This window comes from Lagopus muta, chromosome 11 (assembly GCF_023343835.1).
Source record: "Lagopus muta isolate bLagMut1 chromosome 11, bLagMut1 primary, whole genome shotgun sequence".
Classification (NCBI taxonomy): Eukaryota; Metazoa; Chordata; class Aves; order Galliformes; family Phasianidae; genus Lagopus; species Lagopus muta.
Window position 1 is genome coordinate 18,001,891 of NC_064443.1, and position 18,861 is coordinate 18,020,751.

Consider the following 18,861-nt stretch of genomic DNA (forward strand, 5'->3'; position numbering starts at 1 on the left):
GTGTTTGCCCCTAGCAGGAGCAATTTACAAGCCGGCAGTTTTGTAGATGCTCCCTCTGCGAATAGCCACTAAATAGAGCTCAAATCACTCCCTTGCTTGCTTTTCCTCTCCCCGTTGTCTGACTCAGTTCTTCGGATGCTTGTAAATTCCAGAGGTTTGGGATAATTGCTATTGTGCTCTCCTAATTAGTTTTAAACTTGCCAGGTACTTTCTGACAGGGCACTATCCACACGTTTTTTCTGCCATTTGTATGCAAAAGCTGAATAAGAATTCAGCATTATCGTTAACTAGAGGCATCCATTTTCCATCTGAAAAAAGAATACATATTAGAACATTTTAAATAGTTTTAAGTAGAAAACTCTATGTTGCTGTGACAGCAATATTTTTTCCGAGCACTCGGTTTATTAAGAAATTTGACTTTTTCATTTGAGGTTGACCTTTAAGCTGACCTGACAGGGTTTTTCTGAAACAGCAAGTAAGTCTTTGCATAATTGATTGCTCTACCTGTCTGCAGATGGTTTGTATCTGGTCTCTCCCAATGCAGTACAACTTCTTAATTATGTCTTGTTGTCAAGATGGCATTTGCTGAGGCATTAGAGAAATGCCCCGATTTCTTTTCTAGTGAAGATTGCCAATAGCTTGGGAATTGCAGGTTTTACTTTTGTGTGGTAGAGTCATTTCTCTATGGGAGCTTCTTGTGAGAACTTCTACTAATTATATTCTAATTATAAAATAGTAGGAGCAGATGCTGCTATAGATAAATACTTTGGCTGAAGGCATTCATGGGATTGATACAGCAGCCCAACCAGAAGAGAAGCCCTTGTGGTAACAGCAGGAGATAGACACTCAGTGGTGAAAACTGAGGTGGTCATTTTTCCTAATGACACATAGCCACGAGTTCTGGTGGGAATATAACAGTGAGGGAATGTTACTGAGAACTAATTGTATTAATTTTGAGCACAAAGAGGATCGTCTCTTCATGCAGATTCCATTCTGTATGAAATAGTACTTATAGATAAATACAAGACTTGATTTGGATGGGATTAAGGATGGTTAGGCTGTGCATCATCCACTGGGAAGCTTGAAATTCCACCTAGTGATTTTCATGCCTTCCCGTAGGCTTGACAGCTCCAAGAGGCATGGACTCCTCATGACTCTAAATTTGGGATTTATTCTTGCTTGTCAGCTTATTCCTAACATCTAGGTCCTGAGCAGGAGGGTGTAGATAACTGACATAGGGCTCAGATAGGGAAAATCTAGAACCCTGCTCTACCACGAAAGTGCAAAGACCATGTCAGTCACTTTATAATTTCTCAGTTTGAATGCCTGCCTCTCATATTATTGCTGCTCTGTTTCTTTTTGAAGATTTTTATTTGTGGTCATTACCATTCCAAACATGTTTAAAAGCCCCATAAATCAACAGCCCCAGCAGGTTAAGCTGTTCAAAGGGGCAGAATGCTTTTGGCCACAGCCCACATGCATGGGCTGCACAACAGACAGCATGGCATGGTTTGCACAGTTACCTGTGTCTTGTGTTACAAGGGGAATGGTGATTGATCCTTCAGTGACTTGCAATTTATCAAAGATTAGATATGATTTCTCCTGTATCTGATTAACCTTCTCTGTAAGACGGCCATCATTTTTGTAATGACAGTAGATTATTCCATACTTGAAAAGATGGATATCAGCTAGTTTCAATCAATAGCCCACAAAAGGTGACACCTTGGATTCCCTGGGTTATCTATAAAGTGTGTCACAAATTGTTCAATCGTTTGTCATATATACCAATTTCATTTAATGCACCTCTGAAGTGGAGTGGCTTTCAGTTGAGCCTGAAATGCAAAGAGAGACAGAAGGTACGTTTGGGTTTTGTAGCATAATCAGGCACTGTTACACACTGCCATAAAGAGCAGGGATGAATTTCTGTGAGTGACAGATTTGACTGTCATTTCAGGACCCCATTAGATATGATTTTCTTTCTCACAGTTGTATGGAGAGATCTTGATTTGATAAGATTGCATTGCACTGCTAAAATGGAGGTTAAAATGAAGTATTGTGCCCTCTTGTTATTTAAGTAACACTCTTTGTACTCTCAGTGGAGTGGATGTATTTTCATATATTTTGTCTTTGAATTTGCTGTAATGGTACATCCCTCCCCAGTATCCTTTGATGCGATTCCATTCTTAATGTGTTTTCAGATTTAAATTAACCTTCATTTATTATTCAGCCACACAAAGGATGTGTATTTGAGTATGCAGAAATGCAATCCGCTGATTGACTGCCGGGTCTCTGTCTGCAAGGTGGGAGGCATTAATTCCTCGGAGGGAGACTTGCATCAATTCAGACAGTTTTCAATCTGTGGGAAGCTCTTTTTCAGCATCAGTTTAAGAAATTCATTAATAATTTGGGCCTCAGCTGCAGTTGAACTCTGAACGAAGCCAAGAAGGCGATCTCAAAAGTGAGGCTTAAGGACATGGATGGGCAGATTACGAGGAGCAACGTTTAAACTCTTCTCTTAAAACAAACCTTGCCCGCACCAAAGCAAAGAGCATTCCTAAAGGACTCATGCGACGTGCTGAAGCACCTATCTGAAAGTAACAGCGTGGAAGTTCCACTGCTGTAGTTCTACTATGGCGAGTTTTAAGCCAAGTGAGTTGAAAGACCAAGATCCTCTTTCAGGAAAGCAATTTTAGCACATCGAAGCACCCAGCTGAACTGAGCGTGTTGCTGGAGCAGTCTTCAGTCTTCCAGGAAAGGTCAAATGTTCCACCCCTCCGTTCCTTAATCCCTGTTAGATACGTGGCCATACTACATTTTCAGTTGTTCACCAGTCATTACTCTTTTTAGTCCGGGGCCATGTTTTCCTGTCTTAAGCATTTTTCACAGGATCCAATGATGCCCAGAGCATTAAGAGCTCCCATAAGCTGAGCCAGTTGTCAGGTCTGCCATGCTGTGGGCTTTGTGCTCTTGGAGAAACGTTTCAATCACAAATGGGAGAAAAACATTGGTGCTGCCGTTACTGGTGTCACCGAATCCCATCCCTGCAGAGCTGAGCACAGCCACCACAGCTGAGCCCCATTGGAAATGAGCATACTTGGAAACTGGGTGCCAAGAGCTGAGGAATGCAAACAGGTTCACTTTCCTGCAGGTAGAAAACCCCTCCACCCCATGGAAATCTTGCTGCTTAGTACCACACACATGGGACTGCTTCTTGTTCTGCCCTTGTCTTCTTGTGTCATTCGGAGATATTTGCCTGGTCTAGGATGATTTGTTAGGTTGGTTTTTGTTTGTTTGTTTATTTTTTAACAAAAAAGTAAGCATTATCTGTGAGTGTCGGCTTCTGCCTCACTTTATGCCATTTGTGTCATGCCTCTGTGGATGGTGTCCCACTGTGTCCTCCAGATCGATATGATACAACCCAGCACTGCATGAGCTACAACAAGCAAGCACAGCCGTGCAAAGCTGTTTATCCTAAACAAGTAATCCGTCCTAATGGACACCCAATCAATAGCAAACCGGGGTGAGAAGGCTTCCTTTCAGGCTGGGGAACTGCTGCTCCAGCCCACAGTGCACACAGCCCACAGGTCTGCAGTAAGGATGCAGCACAGCATCCCCACATGGGGCACGGAGTGTCCATGGCAGCTCCCTGTTAGCAGGGTACAAGGGACGCACAGCAACCGCAGATGGGAAATGATTCTCAGCTCTGTATCTTCTTCTTCCAAACTGAAAGTGAGCAAGAAAACTTTGTGAAGATCTCTGCTGCTGTAAGCCAAATCACAGAATGGCTTGGATTGGAATGGACCTTAAAGATCATGTAGTTCCAAAGCCCCAAATGCATTAAATGAGTCAGAAATACAGTGAATTCTCACTGCACTGCAGCAGTAACACCAAGGGATGCCACTAAGGACACACGTGGGTAAGGAGAGCTGCAATGATCCCTGCATGCTCAGGTGCTGCAGAGCCATCCTGGCACAGATTTGCTCTGCTGAGTGTCTGCTTGTTGGCAAGCAAGGAAAATTGCATGTAGAAAGAACACCACGTGTTTCTTCCCACAGTAAACACAGAAATTGCCTTGGAGAAAGCGCTGATGTGCAAGGAGGCAGCAGGGAGCTGCCCTGCTTCCCTGAGCTGTCAGTGACACCTAGAGCCAGAGCCCTGCAGGGGGCACGCTGCACCCTGAGCCTGGGGTGCACAGCACAGCCAAGCCGGGCTGAAAGCCAGGTTATTCTGCATCCTGACGGTGAGGAGCTTTTCATCCCCTAGGAGCACTCCCTTTGGCATTCAGCATTCACTTGTTGCTTCTTCAGAAACTCGGTGGTAATGCTGGACAAGCTGTCACAGCGCTGGCTCAGAGCAGTCGCGCTCTCTTTTCTCCTTGCTGGGATGGTTCTGTGGGAGGTGACTGCTGCTGCTTCCCTTGGTAGGGGCCCACAGCCCCTCGGGCAGCACCTGGCAGAAAGCATGATGTTGGTATTGTTAAAGCACTCACTGTAATTTAAAAGGAGCCTGATGTTACAGATTTGGAGAATGCAAACCTAATAATTTGATTACTGCTTGGCTGCGTACCACCAAGGTGTGCCTACACTGAGCTGCCCTCAGTTGGCTTCTGAATAACATTTTCCATTTGCTGCTCTGCTCAGGTCCAAGGTGAGGGGGTGTTTTGTTTTCCAGTTTTTCCAGTCCTTGAGAAGGGATTGGTAAGCATTCCCTTTGGGGTGATTTGCAGAGGGTGTTGCAGGGGGCTCCTGTGGATGCCAGGTATGGCTGGGGTCAGAGCCTGTGCTGTGTGTCATTTGTCATTGCCCTTATCAGCTGCTCCTCTAACCCGCTGTGCTCGATTCTATGATTGCAATGTTTCTTGACATGATTGGATTGAAACCTGGGGGCCTAATTTTCAAAGGCAGTGGGCACTTGCATGCCCTACAGTCGTACAGAAGCCGTGCTAAGCTGCTCTGGGAAATAGGTCATTAGCATCCGTGTTCCATTCTTTATGTTTTTATAAACACTGTGTATTTTAGCAAGAAGAATCAGATCTACAGCGTGCTCTTCTCACCTCCTGCAGAAAGTTCTGGAGAGCGATCCACAGGGCTACCCACAGCAGAACCTCACTGCTTGCTGAGCAGCACAGTGTGCTTGGTGCTTTGTGGGCTGTGTGTAGGAGCACTCGAGGCAATGCGGAAGGCACTCATTGCATCTCAGAATCATATCCTTCATAAACATTTTAAACATTGATCTGAAGGCTCTTTGAGTTGGCTGTGAAATCTTTCTTTACTAATTCTGTGGACTTTTGAAGTGAAAAGTTCTGCCCGGCACGTGTGTTTTTGCAGTAGCTTTACTATTTTAGCAGAGAATTAAGCAGTTATCCAGGAGTCCCTGGGTGAAGTAGTTAAGATTTTGATTTTATATACTAGAGAATGAATAATGCCCGTATTATTTTACCATGACAGCTGTGCAGAATAGATTTTTGGAATAAGCAAAAATATCTGTCTGTATAAGATTTTCAGACTTTTGGTCTCATTGTTAAGCAATATTTTTTCTCCTTTTCATTTCCTCTGAGGCCTTGTAGAAAAAAATTACAGCATTTTTGTCAACAGAAATGAAAGACAAATGTTAACTTTAGAGGCAGAGGGAATTCATGGGCATAGATGAGGGGCTGAAGTCTGCATAATGCATCGTGGCTCATCTTCCTGTGGCTCCATTTTGTTTGCACTGCATGACCAAAGTTAAAAACAGACAAGAAAAGCGGTGGTGAAGTCTAACTGTGAATAAGGGATTGGTCCCAAAGCCCAGGATGGAGCTGGCACATAACAGACAGGACTTCCCACATCACAGATACCTGCAGTCTTTTGACTTTCCTCTGTCTATATGACGTTTCAGAAAATGACCAGTTCTCACCTTTCTTCTGCTACGTATCTCCAAACTATTTGCTCTGTTCCTGGTCATCAGGTCAGTGACTTCTTGTTTATGACCACCAGGATCTTAGAAGAGGACTGTGTTTGACCATTTACTGCCCACATCAGCTGGGCGTAATGCACAGGATCCACATTAGACAAAGCCCCTCTGCTTGGTTTGTTGGGGCACAATTTCAGGTTGCATCTTTTGAAGGGTTCAGTTGGTATCACTTGTTGTTTATACTTACTCTTTGTGTGGGCTCTCCTCAGAGAGAAAAACCATGTGAATTTTAAGAAGCGAAAGGTATCGGGATAAAATCAAAGGTGTAGTAGTTCAGATATTGCCTTAATTTTTTTTTTATTATTCCAGAGTAAGCACTGTGACTTTTTCAAACCCCAGTGTCAATGCTGTAGTTGCAGTATACTGTATGGAGATGGATGGAGACTGGATTGGATTGCATGGAGATGTGGATTCAGCTCCACAACTATCTCAGTTCAAGAGAGGATTAATATTTTCCCCTCCGTTTTCTTCATTTGTAGATCCAACACGGGTGATGGTGTCACCTTTCAGCATGGATGTCACTGTTGGAGAAAGTATCGTCCTGCCTTGCCAGGTGTCTCACGATCACTCACTCGACATCGTGTTCACCTGGTCATTCAATGGGCATCTGATAGACTTTGAAAAAGATGGGGATCACTTTGAAAGAGTCGGCGGGGTAAGTATCAATTCTAAGGTAATCTCCCCCAAGGGCTCCTCTTGTGTCAGCAGCCGCAGAAATAACTGCAGGTAACACACAGAAGGGCTGCCAACAGGACAAATGTATTTGACTAAGCTGATACTAGGAGATGTTATCTTCTGTCTCACAGGCTGAGAAAATAGGCATTGACAGCACACTGCTTTGTGACAGTTGATGCAGGACTGTTATAATTGCTTAATGAGGTGCCCCGATTCTGATGGCATGAATGACGGTTTACCATTGCAGTGAACTGTATGTCAGAAGACCTACAATGCATTTTCTCCTTACAAAAAACTACCATTTCACTTTTCCCATTGGGAAGAAGTCCGTAACAAGTTAAAAAGAAAAGAAAAAAATCAAAGTGTAACAGCATAGAACTTTGTATTTGTACGGAAACTGTGGTTGGCTCATTTACATGACTGTATTTTTCTCCTGGGACCACATGCTTAGAGTAAGTATTTTTCCTCCACGTAAAAGGATCTGCTCTGTGGTAGAGATGTTGCTGACCATTGGAGGTGATGTTTCTTCTCAGTGTTATCTGTGGCATTTCCTGGTGATGATGCATTGGTGTGTTTGGGTTCTCTGTTACTTGTTTGTTTTTAGGAAACCCAGGCTGGACCCACTGACGTTGCAAACTTTTGTAATGTCCAGAGAATTGTTTGTTTGAGGTTTAAGTATGAAAAGCCTGATAGCTGGAACAGTCAGGTGTGAGAAAATGAAGAAGAAAACTGTAATACATTTTCAGCAGAGGTAGAGGACAGAAGAGAAGGGGGGGCGTTGCATGTCACCCCGAGGGAGGCTTTACAAAGTCCCACACTGTGCCAAGTTCCAGGCAGACAAGCAGTCTGTCTTTGCATTTGTCAGAAGTGAAATCTGATGCTGAAAATAAAAGGAAATACAATTTACAAGCTTCGCTGTTATCCCTTAAAAAAAAAAATCATTAAAAGATGCATGTAAAGATTTCTGCCTAGGGTGCACATCAGCGGTGACAGCTCTTCCCTGTGACTGTGCTTGATTGGGCTGCAAAGCTAAAATTACAAACTGTATTAATATTCTTCGGTCTGAAAGCCACAATCACAAGGTTACCCTGAGATTTCTAATGTATTGAATGCTTTGTGTCTGGAGAAAAATTTAGAAAGAGTTCAGAGCTTCCTATACATACGGAAACATAATTAGTTCTATTCAACAGTTAATCAGACATGCATTTGGCGTTTGGAAAACAAATTACTGCTGTTAGGTGGATGCAAGATTTCCTAGGAGAGTGCTGTTCTCATGATCTTTAGTACAGAAACGCCAGGCAATCAAAATGCTGGCCACAACACGAGGCTGCTTTTGCATATGTCTCATAATTTGGGCTGGTTTGCGCTTACAAAATAGATGTTGACACAACTTAGACACCGGAATGGCGAAGAGGCTATAAATTAGATATCCAGAGAGTTGAAGGAAGAATCTAGACAAACCTGCAAAGGCTGTCGCATTGTTTTAATGGGGAAACTGCTTAACGGACCCAAACCTGGCTCCCTTGCCCCTTGCCGAAGCCATAATTGTAGAAGAGCTCCCGCTCTTATCTTCAAGGCAGACTCACATAATTTTAATAGGCCACGGCTTGCATTACGAATGTTTTCATCAGCCAGTGTAAAATAAATCCATTAGTCACAGTGTCCTTCATGTGATAATGATGTTTAGCGCTCATTAAAAAGTAATTGTAACCACTTTTCTCTACTTTATCAGCAGGATTCAGCTGGTGATTTGATGATCAGAAGCATCCAGCTGAAGCATGCTGGGAAATACGTCTGCATGGTGCAAACAAGTGTGGACAAGCTATCTGCTGCTGCAGACCTGATTGTAAGAGGTATTTGAATTTTGTTACTGTTGTTGTTGTTGTAAAATTTCTTTTCTTTCTTATCTTCTGCCACTGGTAAGACAATTCCTGGGTTCAGAGACATTCATTAGGATCCCAGCATCCTGTAATTAATCTAAGAAAGCTTGAAGTACAAGCTGTGGTTCACAGTACATTTTCAAGCAACATATATAAAGCTGCTTTCATATACGCATACTTGTACAACGGAGACACAGCACAGATAAACACACCAGTACACGTTCGTGTCCTGAATGCAAAACTTGCACCAGCTGAGCACATTTATTTGTTGAACTCAGCAGCAGAAATCATCTCCAGCTTCTTCACTGTATTCCTTTACAGTTGTTCCTTTTCTAGAATAAACTTGATTCGGTACTTCCACTGACTTGTCAGGTTCTATTTGTTACTATGCAGAGATGATATTAAGTATGACTTTAATGGAGATGAAATTAATTAACCTGAGTCTGAATCTTTACCAAAAAATCTTAAATATTTTTCCTGCTTGTGAGCCTTGGGAAGCATGAAGCTGAGTCCTGCCCTGTTTCTCTCCATCCCAACTTTGAATTTTTCCTCCCCGCCCAAAAGTTTAAGATAGGCTTTACAAGCACCCTGCTCTGGCTGTCCCTGCTTGAGCAAGGGATGCACCGCATGGATCCAGAGGTCCATTCCAATCTCAACCTTTCTGCGGAATTGCAGTTTCCAAGTCTTCCATGTAGCAAAAAATCTCAGGCAACTGAACGCAAGTAGGAGCGCATGTACCAGAAGTGAGAAATTCTCTCTTCATGAAAGCTGCGCCACCCATTTTGCTTTGGTTCCTCTGAATGTCTCTTTTCATCTCCTAACGTAAGGTTGATGCTCGCATCATGCAGCAGTTGGAACACGCGGTTTTGGTTATTCTTATTGTACACACATTTCAAAACAGCCTGCTGTGAGAACCTCAGTTAGGTAATTTCCTTAGTGTTGGCTCTTCAAGCTAAGAGGAAGAACATGAAATTCTCACAGGAAAGTGGCTGCCGGTGACAGCAAAAAGACCACTCTTGTCCTTCCCTCGAAGCAGCAGCAGCAGGGATGTCTCTGGTGGTCTTACAGCTGCACCAGGAGGTGTGCTGTGTTGTGCCACCGAGTGTATGACACTGGGAAACGTCCCTGGGCTGTGAGACTGGAGGGGGAGCGAATAGCTGTTGCATAAACAGAGCTTTCCTAATAGATGTTATAAGTACATAGTCAGTTGAGCTGTGTCAAGATGATGTGATGCAGCCCTAGGGAAAGGCTGTTAAAACCATGCCTGGTTTCAGCAGCGCTGTGCTTTTAGGGGATTTGTACTCCTGCTGAACGATCACCCTGTCCCAAACTGGTTATCTCATCTACTTGAGACAAGGTGCAGCTGCTAATTCCTTCTTGTCTCCTCTGGTCACTGTATGAAAGTACCAGAGACTCTTTCCCCTCTCTTGACCTTGAGATAGCACCTGTATGAATGTCTCTGAACTAATCAGGCATCATGCACACTGCTAAGCTGTATATCTGGAAATGTTGGGAGTAACCGTCATTACTCCAAGGCAAGAAGATGGGCTATGTCAGTATTGGCCAAGCAAGAGGAGTAAATTGTGAAGTGTGCAATGAAATTTCATTGGGGTGGAAGGACTGGAGGAGTTGAACAAGGCTGCATTGTGTGATTGATTTCCCCCAGCCAAGCAAAATGACATAGAATTTTAATTTCTTAGAAATTAAATCTGGCTATACCTGCTGAAAGTTTCATTATAATGACAGGGCACTGGAAGTTTCAGGGTATTTTAGATACTTGAACATTTTCTGGTCTTAATATCATTTGAGAATAATTTTAGATCAAAGTGGAAGAGTGAAGAGGTGAGGTCACTGTGAAGCAGCACATTGGGGAGAGGCACCACTACTGATGGACGTGGCCATGTGATGCAAGACAGAGTCATTTCTCTGCTAGGAGCATCCTGCAGGGCAGGAAGGCCACAGTCAGCACCCAGCTTCAAGCAGTCCCTCCTACAATGTTTCTGATAGGTCCCCCAGGTCCCCCCGAGGACGTGACGATCGATGAGATCACCGACACCACGGCCCAGCTGTCCTGGAGGCCCGGAGCAGACAACCACAGCCCCATCACCATGTACGTGGTGCAGGCACGGACGCCCTTCTCGGTGGGCTGGCAGGCTGTGAGCACAGGTAAGGGCTGCGCCGACCCACCGAGCTGTGCTGCTGGAGAAGGAGCCCTTTGGGAACTGCTGAGCCACGGTTCTGCTCTCAGTGTGGTTTCACTGGCTGTAGGACGCTGCTCTTCTTAACTGGTTTCAAGTCTGGCAACTCGAAGATTTAAGTTCCAGTCAGTGCTGTTACTCATCCATTTTTCTCATGAATGTTTAAGGGAAAACAGAATGAATTCCTGTCTTTTGTTGCCACGCTGGAGATATACAGCAGTAATTGTGGTCTATAAAGACATCCCTCAGGGACAGCCTGTGTCATCTGGCCTATCTTTAAGTAGAATTATTTTCCTGATAGTGGGAAAAATCCCGTGATGTAATTGCTCATTCCACCAGAGGTTAATTCCATTCCAGTAACCATTAAACGGAGGGAACAGTGCAGTCTGAGAGGAGAAAAAGAACAACTTGTAAACCTGTTGTCTTGATACCTTGTTTTCAGAAGGTGGCAATTCAAGAGAAGCTTTTTAACGGCAGGAATTTGTGCTGAAAGCACAGTGTTTTAATGCTCTGACTTTAGCAATTAATAAAACATTAAAAACGAGAAAACATTTGACAGTCCTCATTTACGTTGCATCTGTGTTAATCCCTCACTGCTAAGGGCATCCAGCAGGGCTTTTCTCAGCCCTTTTTAACACTTGTCGTGGCTTTATCTGCACCCCTGACCTGTGTCTGTCTCCAGTTCCAGAGGTGATCGATGGCAGGACGTTCACAGCCACTGTGGTGGGCCTCAACCCTTGGGTCGAGTATGAGTTTCGAGTCGTGGCCGCCAACCTGATTGGGATAGGGGAGCCGAGCAGACCTTCGGAGAACAGAAGAACCGAAGAAGCTCGTAAGTAGCAGCGAGGAGCTGAGTTCACTCTTGTCCCCTAAGTGCTCATAGAGGACGTGTTACAAGTCTTGAGAGCTGTAATGCTTCTGGGTGCTGCCCCCGTCGCTTGGTCTGGCTGAAAAGGGTCACAGGCAGTGGTAGGCTCAGGGTGGTGGTCCGGAGATCTGTCTGTGTCATGGGAAACGTGCCTCCTCTGCTCCACGTTAGGCTGCAAAGGAACAGGCTGCGAAATGGGAAAATACGTAAAAGCCCTTTTTATGGAAGATTAATGTTTAAACTAAACAATTAGAGGCTGAATACACAAGTTAATTGACATACTTTTCATATACTGTTATTGACATACTTTTAATGTGTTTGCGGTGGCAAATTAGTCACTTGCTAATGTTGCCAATACCCAGCAGAGAAAGGCCAGCAGAGTCCTGTAGCTGGTTCATTTCAACACACTCCTCTGGTTTCAAAATCCCCATGTGCATTTTCAGTGCTATCTGCAGCTCTGCATCTTCTTTTTTTTTTTTTTTTTTTCTTTTTTTTTTCCCTCAGTTCCTGAAGTCACCCCAGCCAATGTCAGCGGAGGCGGTGGGAGCAAATCAGAGCTGGTCATTACATGGGAGGTGAGTGGAGTCCAAACCAAGAGGAAAATGAATACAGTGCTGCGAGCCAGCAGTGACTTCTGAGCCTCAACCCTTACCCTCGTGCAGTCTTATGTGACAGCAAATGGTTAAGAGTTAGCACAATGCACTTCATGCTGGCTTTTACTGCTGCTAATGAAAGCCAGCAAGAGGAGATGCAGCGATGAAGAATGTTTAATATTCCTTAAGGCAGCCAGGGCTAGAACTTTAGTCATTTGTCTGCTCGTATTTTCATGTTATGATGTGATGCAGCTGGCGTATTTTTCCTAATAATGAACTTCACTAGACATGCTAACGCTTCCACTTAGCACTATTCCTGACCAAGCTGGCAGAATGAATCACCAGAGATATTTTTAAGGTTATTAAAAAACTATAAATGGGTTTTTCTCCTTACCACACAGCTCAATGTGCTAAATTTCCTCCTCCATTGGACTAATTAGTTTCGCTGCATCTCCTACAGATACTCCAATATGTTTCAAAAACACAAGAACATCAGCCGTGACTTTGACTCATAATTTGCACAAAATATAATTTGTATTCCGACACAACAGTCAGTTTATTCTCGTAAACATCCAGAGATCATCTTTCTAGCAGCCTAGTATTTTATTTTTTTGAGCCCTGGACTACAGAGCGAGACTGTCACCAAAAGTAACCCCTTGACATAGAGGACAGTGGCCCATCGTTACAGAATATCGTCATACATTGAAACTTTGGGTACCCATAGGCCCTTCTGGGCTTCCAGCTGCTAACTTTCAACTTAGGAAGGACCAAGAAGCAACAGAGGAAATAAATGCAGTTGCTCAACTTGCCACCTCTCCATGCTTTGCCTGCCCACAGACCGTGCCCGAGGAGCTGCAGAACGGAGGCGGCTTTGGCTACGTGGTGGCCTTCCGCCCCTTCGGCACCATCAGCTGGATGCAGACCGTCGTGGCCTCCCCAGATGCCTCCAGATACGTCTTCCGCAATGAGAGCCTGCCGCCCTTCTCACCCTACGAAGTGAAAGTGGGGGTGTACAACAACAAGGGGGAAGGCTCCTTCAGCCCCGTGACGGTTGTGTACTCAGCAGAGGAAGGTAGTGTGAGGAGCCCATCCCCTCCTCCTCGCCGTCGTCCGTGGATCACAGAGGGTTCAGCATCCGCAGCGACATCCTTTGATACCTAATCCTTGCTCTGATTTATAATAAATGGTGCACCGTGATTAATTCTTTTGATAGTCATTAAAATAACATTAATCATAATGAAATCTTTTGATATTAATGGAAAAGCAATATGTAATCTGGAAAGAATTCAGCTGAGATTTAGTATGAATTAATGTCCACTGATTAGAAAATGTTCCCTCTTGTCCTAATTACTGTACATGGTATCCTAGGTTGAGCTTAGTAATGACATTTATTATTTCTCTTGCAGAGGGGAAGTGCAGTCTAGCACAGGCCTGACAGCGCTTTGTTTTGAAAAGGGAAAGTTTGTTTTTGTCACAATGCCTCTTTTCACATGCGATAATGAAAATTCCCTTGCAGTTAGTGACTAATTAAACACAGAACTGAAAACTCTGATTTTATTTTCAACTCGTCTACCCAGAGCCGACCAGAGCTCCGATCACAGTTCTCGCCAGAAGCCTTTCTGCCACAGACATTGAAATTTCTTGGGCTCCTCCTCGAGAGAATCAGCACAAAGGAAGGATACAGGGCTATGAGGTAAGGCAGGGAGTCGCGGCGTGGTTCCAGGGCTGTGTGCTGAGCAGGCTGGAGCAACATTGCTCCTGCTGCATGGTCCTGCTGAGCAGGGCCTTACTCTTGTTCCTTCAGCATGCAGATGTTCCTTTACTTCTGAGGTAAAAGGCAACACATCTGTTCGTGAGTAGCTGTCTGAAATGTAGATCAGAGCTTGCTGTGGGCAGCCAGTGTGTGCTGATGACCAGAGAGGCTGCTCTGATGTCAGCGTGCTTCTTTGGGAAAGTCCACAGATTGGGTCATTTCCTCCATCTCAGACCAAAGCAGTGGTCAGGAGTATCAGCCCTGGGTTTAAGGACAGCAGGTAGCATGTCTAATCCCTGACATCTACCCCGAGGTGGAAAATACAGCAAGACTTATCCAGATGAGACAGAGAGAACTTCTTTGGGCAGAAGTGTCATAGAGCTAGGAACCACCAGGGTGCTGCCTACCTGTAGCTGGGGTTGAAGTGCTCACTTTGTCTTGCAGGTCAGGTGTTGGAGACATGACGAAAAGGAAGAGAACGCGAGAAAGATCAGGACAGTTGGTAACCAGACATCTGCCAAAGTCACCAACTTGCAGGGCAATGCGCTCTATCACCTGGCAGTCAAAGCCTACAACACTGCTGGCACCGGTCCGTCCAGTGCCATGGTCAACGTGACGACAAAAAAGCCACGTGAGTGCCCAGGACAGTGGCAGTGCTCTGCCTCAGGGGGGTCTCTGCCAGCTCCTCGGGTTTTAATTGAGCCTAAGGAACTGGGAGATCGTTCTTTGCTGTTTTCTTTGTGCAGAAGGATTATCCATTTTTTGGTATGGCTCTTCTGCATGTTAAGTAAGCAGAGCGTGCAAAATTCAAATCACAGCTGTGCAGGAACGTTAAGTATTTATCTTGTTGTTCAAGAGAGTTTTTTCTTCTGGTCTTGGGCATGCTGAGCACCTGAGTGCACGCTTTTTCAGCCAGTCACACCTGCTGTGACCTCAGGGACACAGATCAGCTTATGAGCTGGGATGGGACAAGCTGGGAGGGTATGGGGACAGTTGTGACTGCTGATGGCACTTCTCAGCCACAGAGCACTCTCTCTGTTTTGCCATAGCACCAAGTCAGCCCCCTGGGAACATCATATGGAACTCATCAGACTCCAAGATCATACTGAACTGGGACCAAGTGAAAGCACTGGATAATGAGTCAGAAGTGCAGGGCTACAAGGTGAGTGCCAGCACAGGCAGTGGGACCATGACCAGGCACAGCCTCCATCGGGACCTGCAGGGAGACCTGATGGAACCTTGGCTGTCCCCACATTCTTGCACTGTGCTTCAGTGGAAATGTTCATGATCTCATATTGAGTTTGGGGTTTACAGTAAGAACTTGGGTGGAAACCTTCCAGAGGCTGTAGCCAGCTCCTTAATTGCAGATAAATAAAATGCTTTTTTAATAGCTCTATTTTCTTCGGAAAGCAAAGCCAAAAGAAAAGAAAGAGAATCCTCATTAGTCGCAGTTTTAATAGGGTTTAATTTAACCAGAGAGAAATTTTGGGAAGATTTCAGCTCCATCACCTTCCACAAGGGTTTAATTTGGCCCAAAAAAGACATCAGTGAGTGAATGCCAGCCAGTGCCTCCAGGGCCGGGCTATGTGAGCGTTTCCATCAGAGCTGGAAGCGATGAAGGACCTGGGCACACTTTGTGTTCTGTTCACTGCCCACAGTTTGGGGGCATCAGACTCGTGCGCTTGTGCCAGCTCTCATGTCTGCCCTCACTTCTAAGTATCTTTGGTGCACTCTATTGAGAAATCAAAAGTAAGGAATTTCTCGGGGCTTTCAGTCAGAATCCCCAGGTGAATCCCAGCAGTTCAGACCATCTCATTCCTACGTATTTTGGGTCTGAAATGCAAATTAAGAAGTCAGTTGAAACAGGCGAAAGAGACTTTCATCACCCTTGAAAAAGCAGAATCTTATCTCACAGGTTTCTAAAAATTCCTTTTGTAACTATGGTTAGGATAACAGTCACATTCCTTACTGGCTCACAGCAAAACACTGCCTAGCTTTTTATTTTTTTTTCTGGAAATCTTCTGAATTATGCCACAATTTATGATGCTAGGTAATAGGACTTCCAGTTCTTAAGAGGTGAATTTAAAAAGTAGTTTACCTGGGGAGGCCAGTAGTGGCTGCTGGGGTCAGGATGACAGCACCTTGGTGACCACACTGTGTGTCTGGGTGTCACTGGGTGCATTTTGGGTACTCAAGGTAAGGGAAGAGCAGCGGTCAGACCAGACACTCCTACAGCAATGAGTGCTTCTGCTGTTCATGAGTGCTTCCTCATCGCTCTCCCACAGGTTCTGTACAGGTGGAACAGGCAGAGCAGCGCATCAGTGATTGAAACCAACAGGACCTCTGTGGAACTCTCCCTGCCCTTTGACGAGGACTACATCATCGAGATAAAGCCCTTCAGCGACGGGGGCGATGGCAGCAGCAGTGAGCAGATCCGGATCCCAAAGATCTCAAGTAAGGCTGGGGAACAGGTGCCCCTCTGCTCCGTTTCACCCCAGGAGCAGCCAGCATGGGCGTCATGCCCTGGGGGGGGCTGAAATTCAGCATCCAGCAGCAGCCCAGCTCAGGGTCCTGGCTCCAGCCTGAGCCAAGTTTAAAATATGAGGAAATGCTGTCATAAGTGCTTATGGTTGTGTTTAAGATTTCTGCACACTTTCTGCTTTCCTACTTCCGTACTCATATATACTGAATATATTGTTTCACTGCAATTCACTATAACAAAATATAAAATGCAGTGTTCAGAGACTTTTAAATTTATAAGGCTACTATATGGCAATATTCCATTCTGTGTTGGATGCATAAATATTTATTTAGGGAAATGAGGTTGTGCAGAAGAACAAACAGAAAAGAGAGTATTTTATTACTCAACATTGCTTTTGCAAAATCTCTATGTCCCATCTTCCATTAATAATACCGCCGTTTATAAGCTGCATTAAATCAGCTGCCTCTGCAATGCAGGAATGTGGCATTAAAATTACAGCGATGTGAAAAACCATGGATGAGATTGGAATTATCTCCCCCTGGTTGTGTGCTGTGGCCATACAAACCCTGCAGAGGGATTTCATCAGCAGACACAGCAGAGCAGGAGCGCACGCCAGTTCCTATTTGGCTCCATGCGGGAGCATCCCTGTAGGATCCTTTAGGATCGTCCTGTAGGATGTGGATTGGGCCAGACTGGTGCCGTAAATAACAGCTTGAAAGTAGCAGAATTATAAAGAGAAATGTGGGAGAGGCCTCAGCGTAACAGCAATGGGGATTTCAGTGGGCAGATGGGGTGGTGGTGGGGCATGGGGACCGGGCAGGGCTGCGGGCTGAGGGTTTGCAGTGCTCTCCTGATCTCCCCTCTCTCTCTGCTCAGATGCATACGCAAGAGGAGGCAGCTCTTCGACCTCCAACGCCTGCACACTGTCGGCCATCAGCACGATAATGATCTCGCTCACAGCTCGGTCCAGTTTATGACAAAAATTACATGGAGGACTTCTTGTTTATAATATAAGCAACATTTAGCTAGCTGTTTCGAAGACACCCAGTACCAAGTAATATTGTGGTTTGAGTACATCTTACTACTGGAAAAATGTTTATGCTTCTTTAGGAATGGCATTATACAGTACTTCCTCAAAGCAAATATAGCTTTGTCTGAAGTTTCCTTGGAAACTCTGCAATGCACTGAAAACATCTGTAATACGATGTTACCAAAGCAGTTTACATATGTCCTTATATGCATATTTTTTATTATATATTTAGTGTTTTATAGAATTTTTTAAAGTTAACATACGATGTAGATATTAATTTTTCCTCTGCTATAAAATGCTATGGACAACATTATCACGAAAATATTGTTTGGAATTTTTTCCTTTCTGACCGAGAGTTCCACGTTGTTCTTAGTCAGCTGGCCGCCACTTTCCTGTATGGTGTCACAGGGCCCCGCAGGGCAGAACTGCTTCCCACCGGGTGCAGAGTGAGCGGCGATCCTTGTGTGACCCCAGTGCTGTTAGCACACGAGACTTTCCATGTTATTCAGAGGATTCAGCGAGACAGACTCCAAATGCACAGAAAGAACGCTACGATCTTGAAACGAAACACGCAGCTTTTGGTCGTTTGCGGACTACAGGACATGTAGCTGATATTCTGGCACCACGCAGTAAGGTTCCATTTTTACTGTCTTGAAATAGCTTTGTCTTTATCATAATTAGCATTAAATTGGGAAGGAATGGAGGTAGCGCGGAGATGTTGGGTACCAGTGGGTGTCCCCCGAGGGCCTTGCTGCAAACCCGGCTCATCCCGTGCCCACGTTGCTCCATGGACACCGAGAGCAGCGCTCCAAGACGCAGCGCAGCCGGGCTCAGCGCTGCCCAAACGCTTCCCTCCCTCGTCCCATAGTCATCCTCCTCTCCAGCCCCATTCTGGCACACGCTGGGGCCCGGCAGCGGTGTGGGGAGAGGGAGCCCACAGCTCTTGGAACCCCTCGGAGGAACCCGGAGGCGTAACAGCGGCACGCCGGAAAGCGACAATATCCACAGCAAAAATCATCTTCTTCAGAGAAGGACTGTTTGTTACTACGGGGTACTTTTGTACGTTCACTCAGATGGGATAACGCTAGTACAAGGCAATGGAATTTTCTATAAAGTTTTCAAGTTTAAATGCGCAGCAGTGGTTTACTGTTATTTTTTCCTGATAGCTTGAATTTGCCTGTAACTTGTCTTTTTTGCTTACAAAATAATACAGTTAACTTTTAGACCTTCTAAATATATTTATTCAGTAACGCATAATCAGGATTCCACTTGTGTAAAAGTCAGGGGTGTTGACCAGAGAAATATTGTCAGTATTTCAAGCTGTGTTTCTTTCTTAGTTTGATATGGTTACTTCTATGTAAAAAAAAAAAAAAAAAAAAGAAAAGAAAAAAAAAACACAAAACCAAGAAAAATGGAACAAAAAAAAAAAA

The 18,861-nt window shown here is 44.7% G+C and overlaps 1 protein-coding gene across 5 annotated transcripts in view; it reads left to right on the forward strand.

The window, feature by feature from the left end:
• LOC125698623 (contactin-4) overlaps positions 1 to 18,754 on the forward strand; it is a 304,595-nt gene extending 285,841 nt beyond the window's left edge. For 4 of the 5 annotated variants that reach the window (XM_048957196.1, XM_048957194.1, XM_048957195.1 and 1 more), the window contains 11 exons: positions 6,432 to 6,607; positions 8,360 to 8,480; positions 10,515 to 10,673; positions 11,388 to 11,537; positions 12,078 to 12,148; positions 13,004 to 13,238; positions 13,744 to 13,859; positions 14,364 to 14,550; positions 14,969 to 15,081; positions 16,205 to 16,373; positions 17,278 to 18,752. In XM_048957196.1, coding sequence (XP_048813153.1) covers positions 6,432 to 6,607; positions 8,360 to 8,480; positions 10,515 to 10,673; positions 11,388 to 11,537; positions 12,078 to 12,148; positions 13,004 to 13,238; positions 13,744 to 13,859; positions 14,364 to 14,550; positions 14,969 to 15,081; positions 16,205 to 16,373; positions 17,278 to 17,378 — 1,598 coding nt within the window. In that variant the 3' untranslated portion in view covers positions 17,379 to 18,752. Of the gene's footprint in view, positions 1 to 6,431; positions 6,608 to 8,359; positions 8,481 to 10,514; positions 10,674 to 11,387; positions 11,538 to 12,077; positions 12,149 to 13,003; positions 13,239 to 13,743; positions 13,860 to 14,363; positions 14,551 to 14,968; positions 15,082 to 16,204; positions 16,374 to 17,277 lie in introns of all 5 variants that reach the window. The other variant, XM_048957198.1, reaches the window with a different exon arrangement.
• The last annotated feature ends 107 nt before the right edge of the window (positions 18,755 to 18,861 follow it).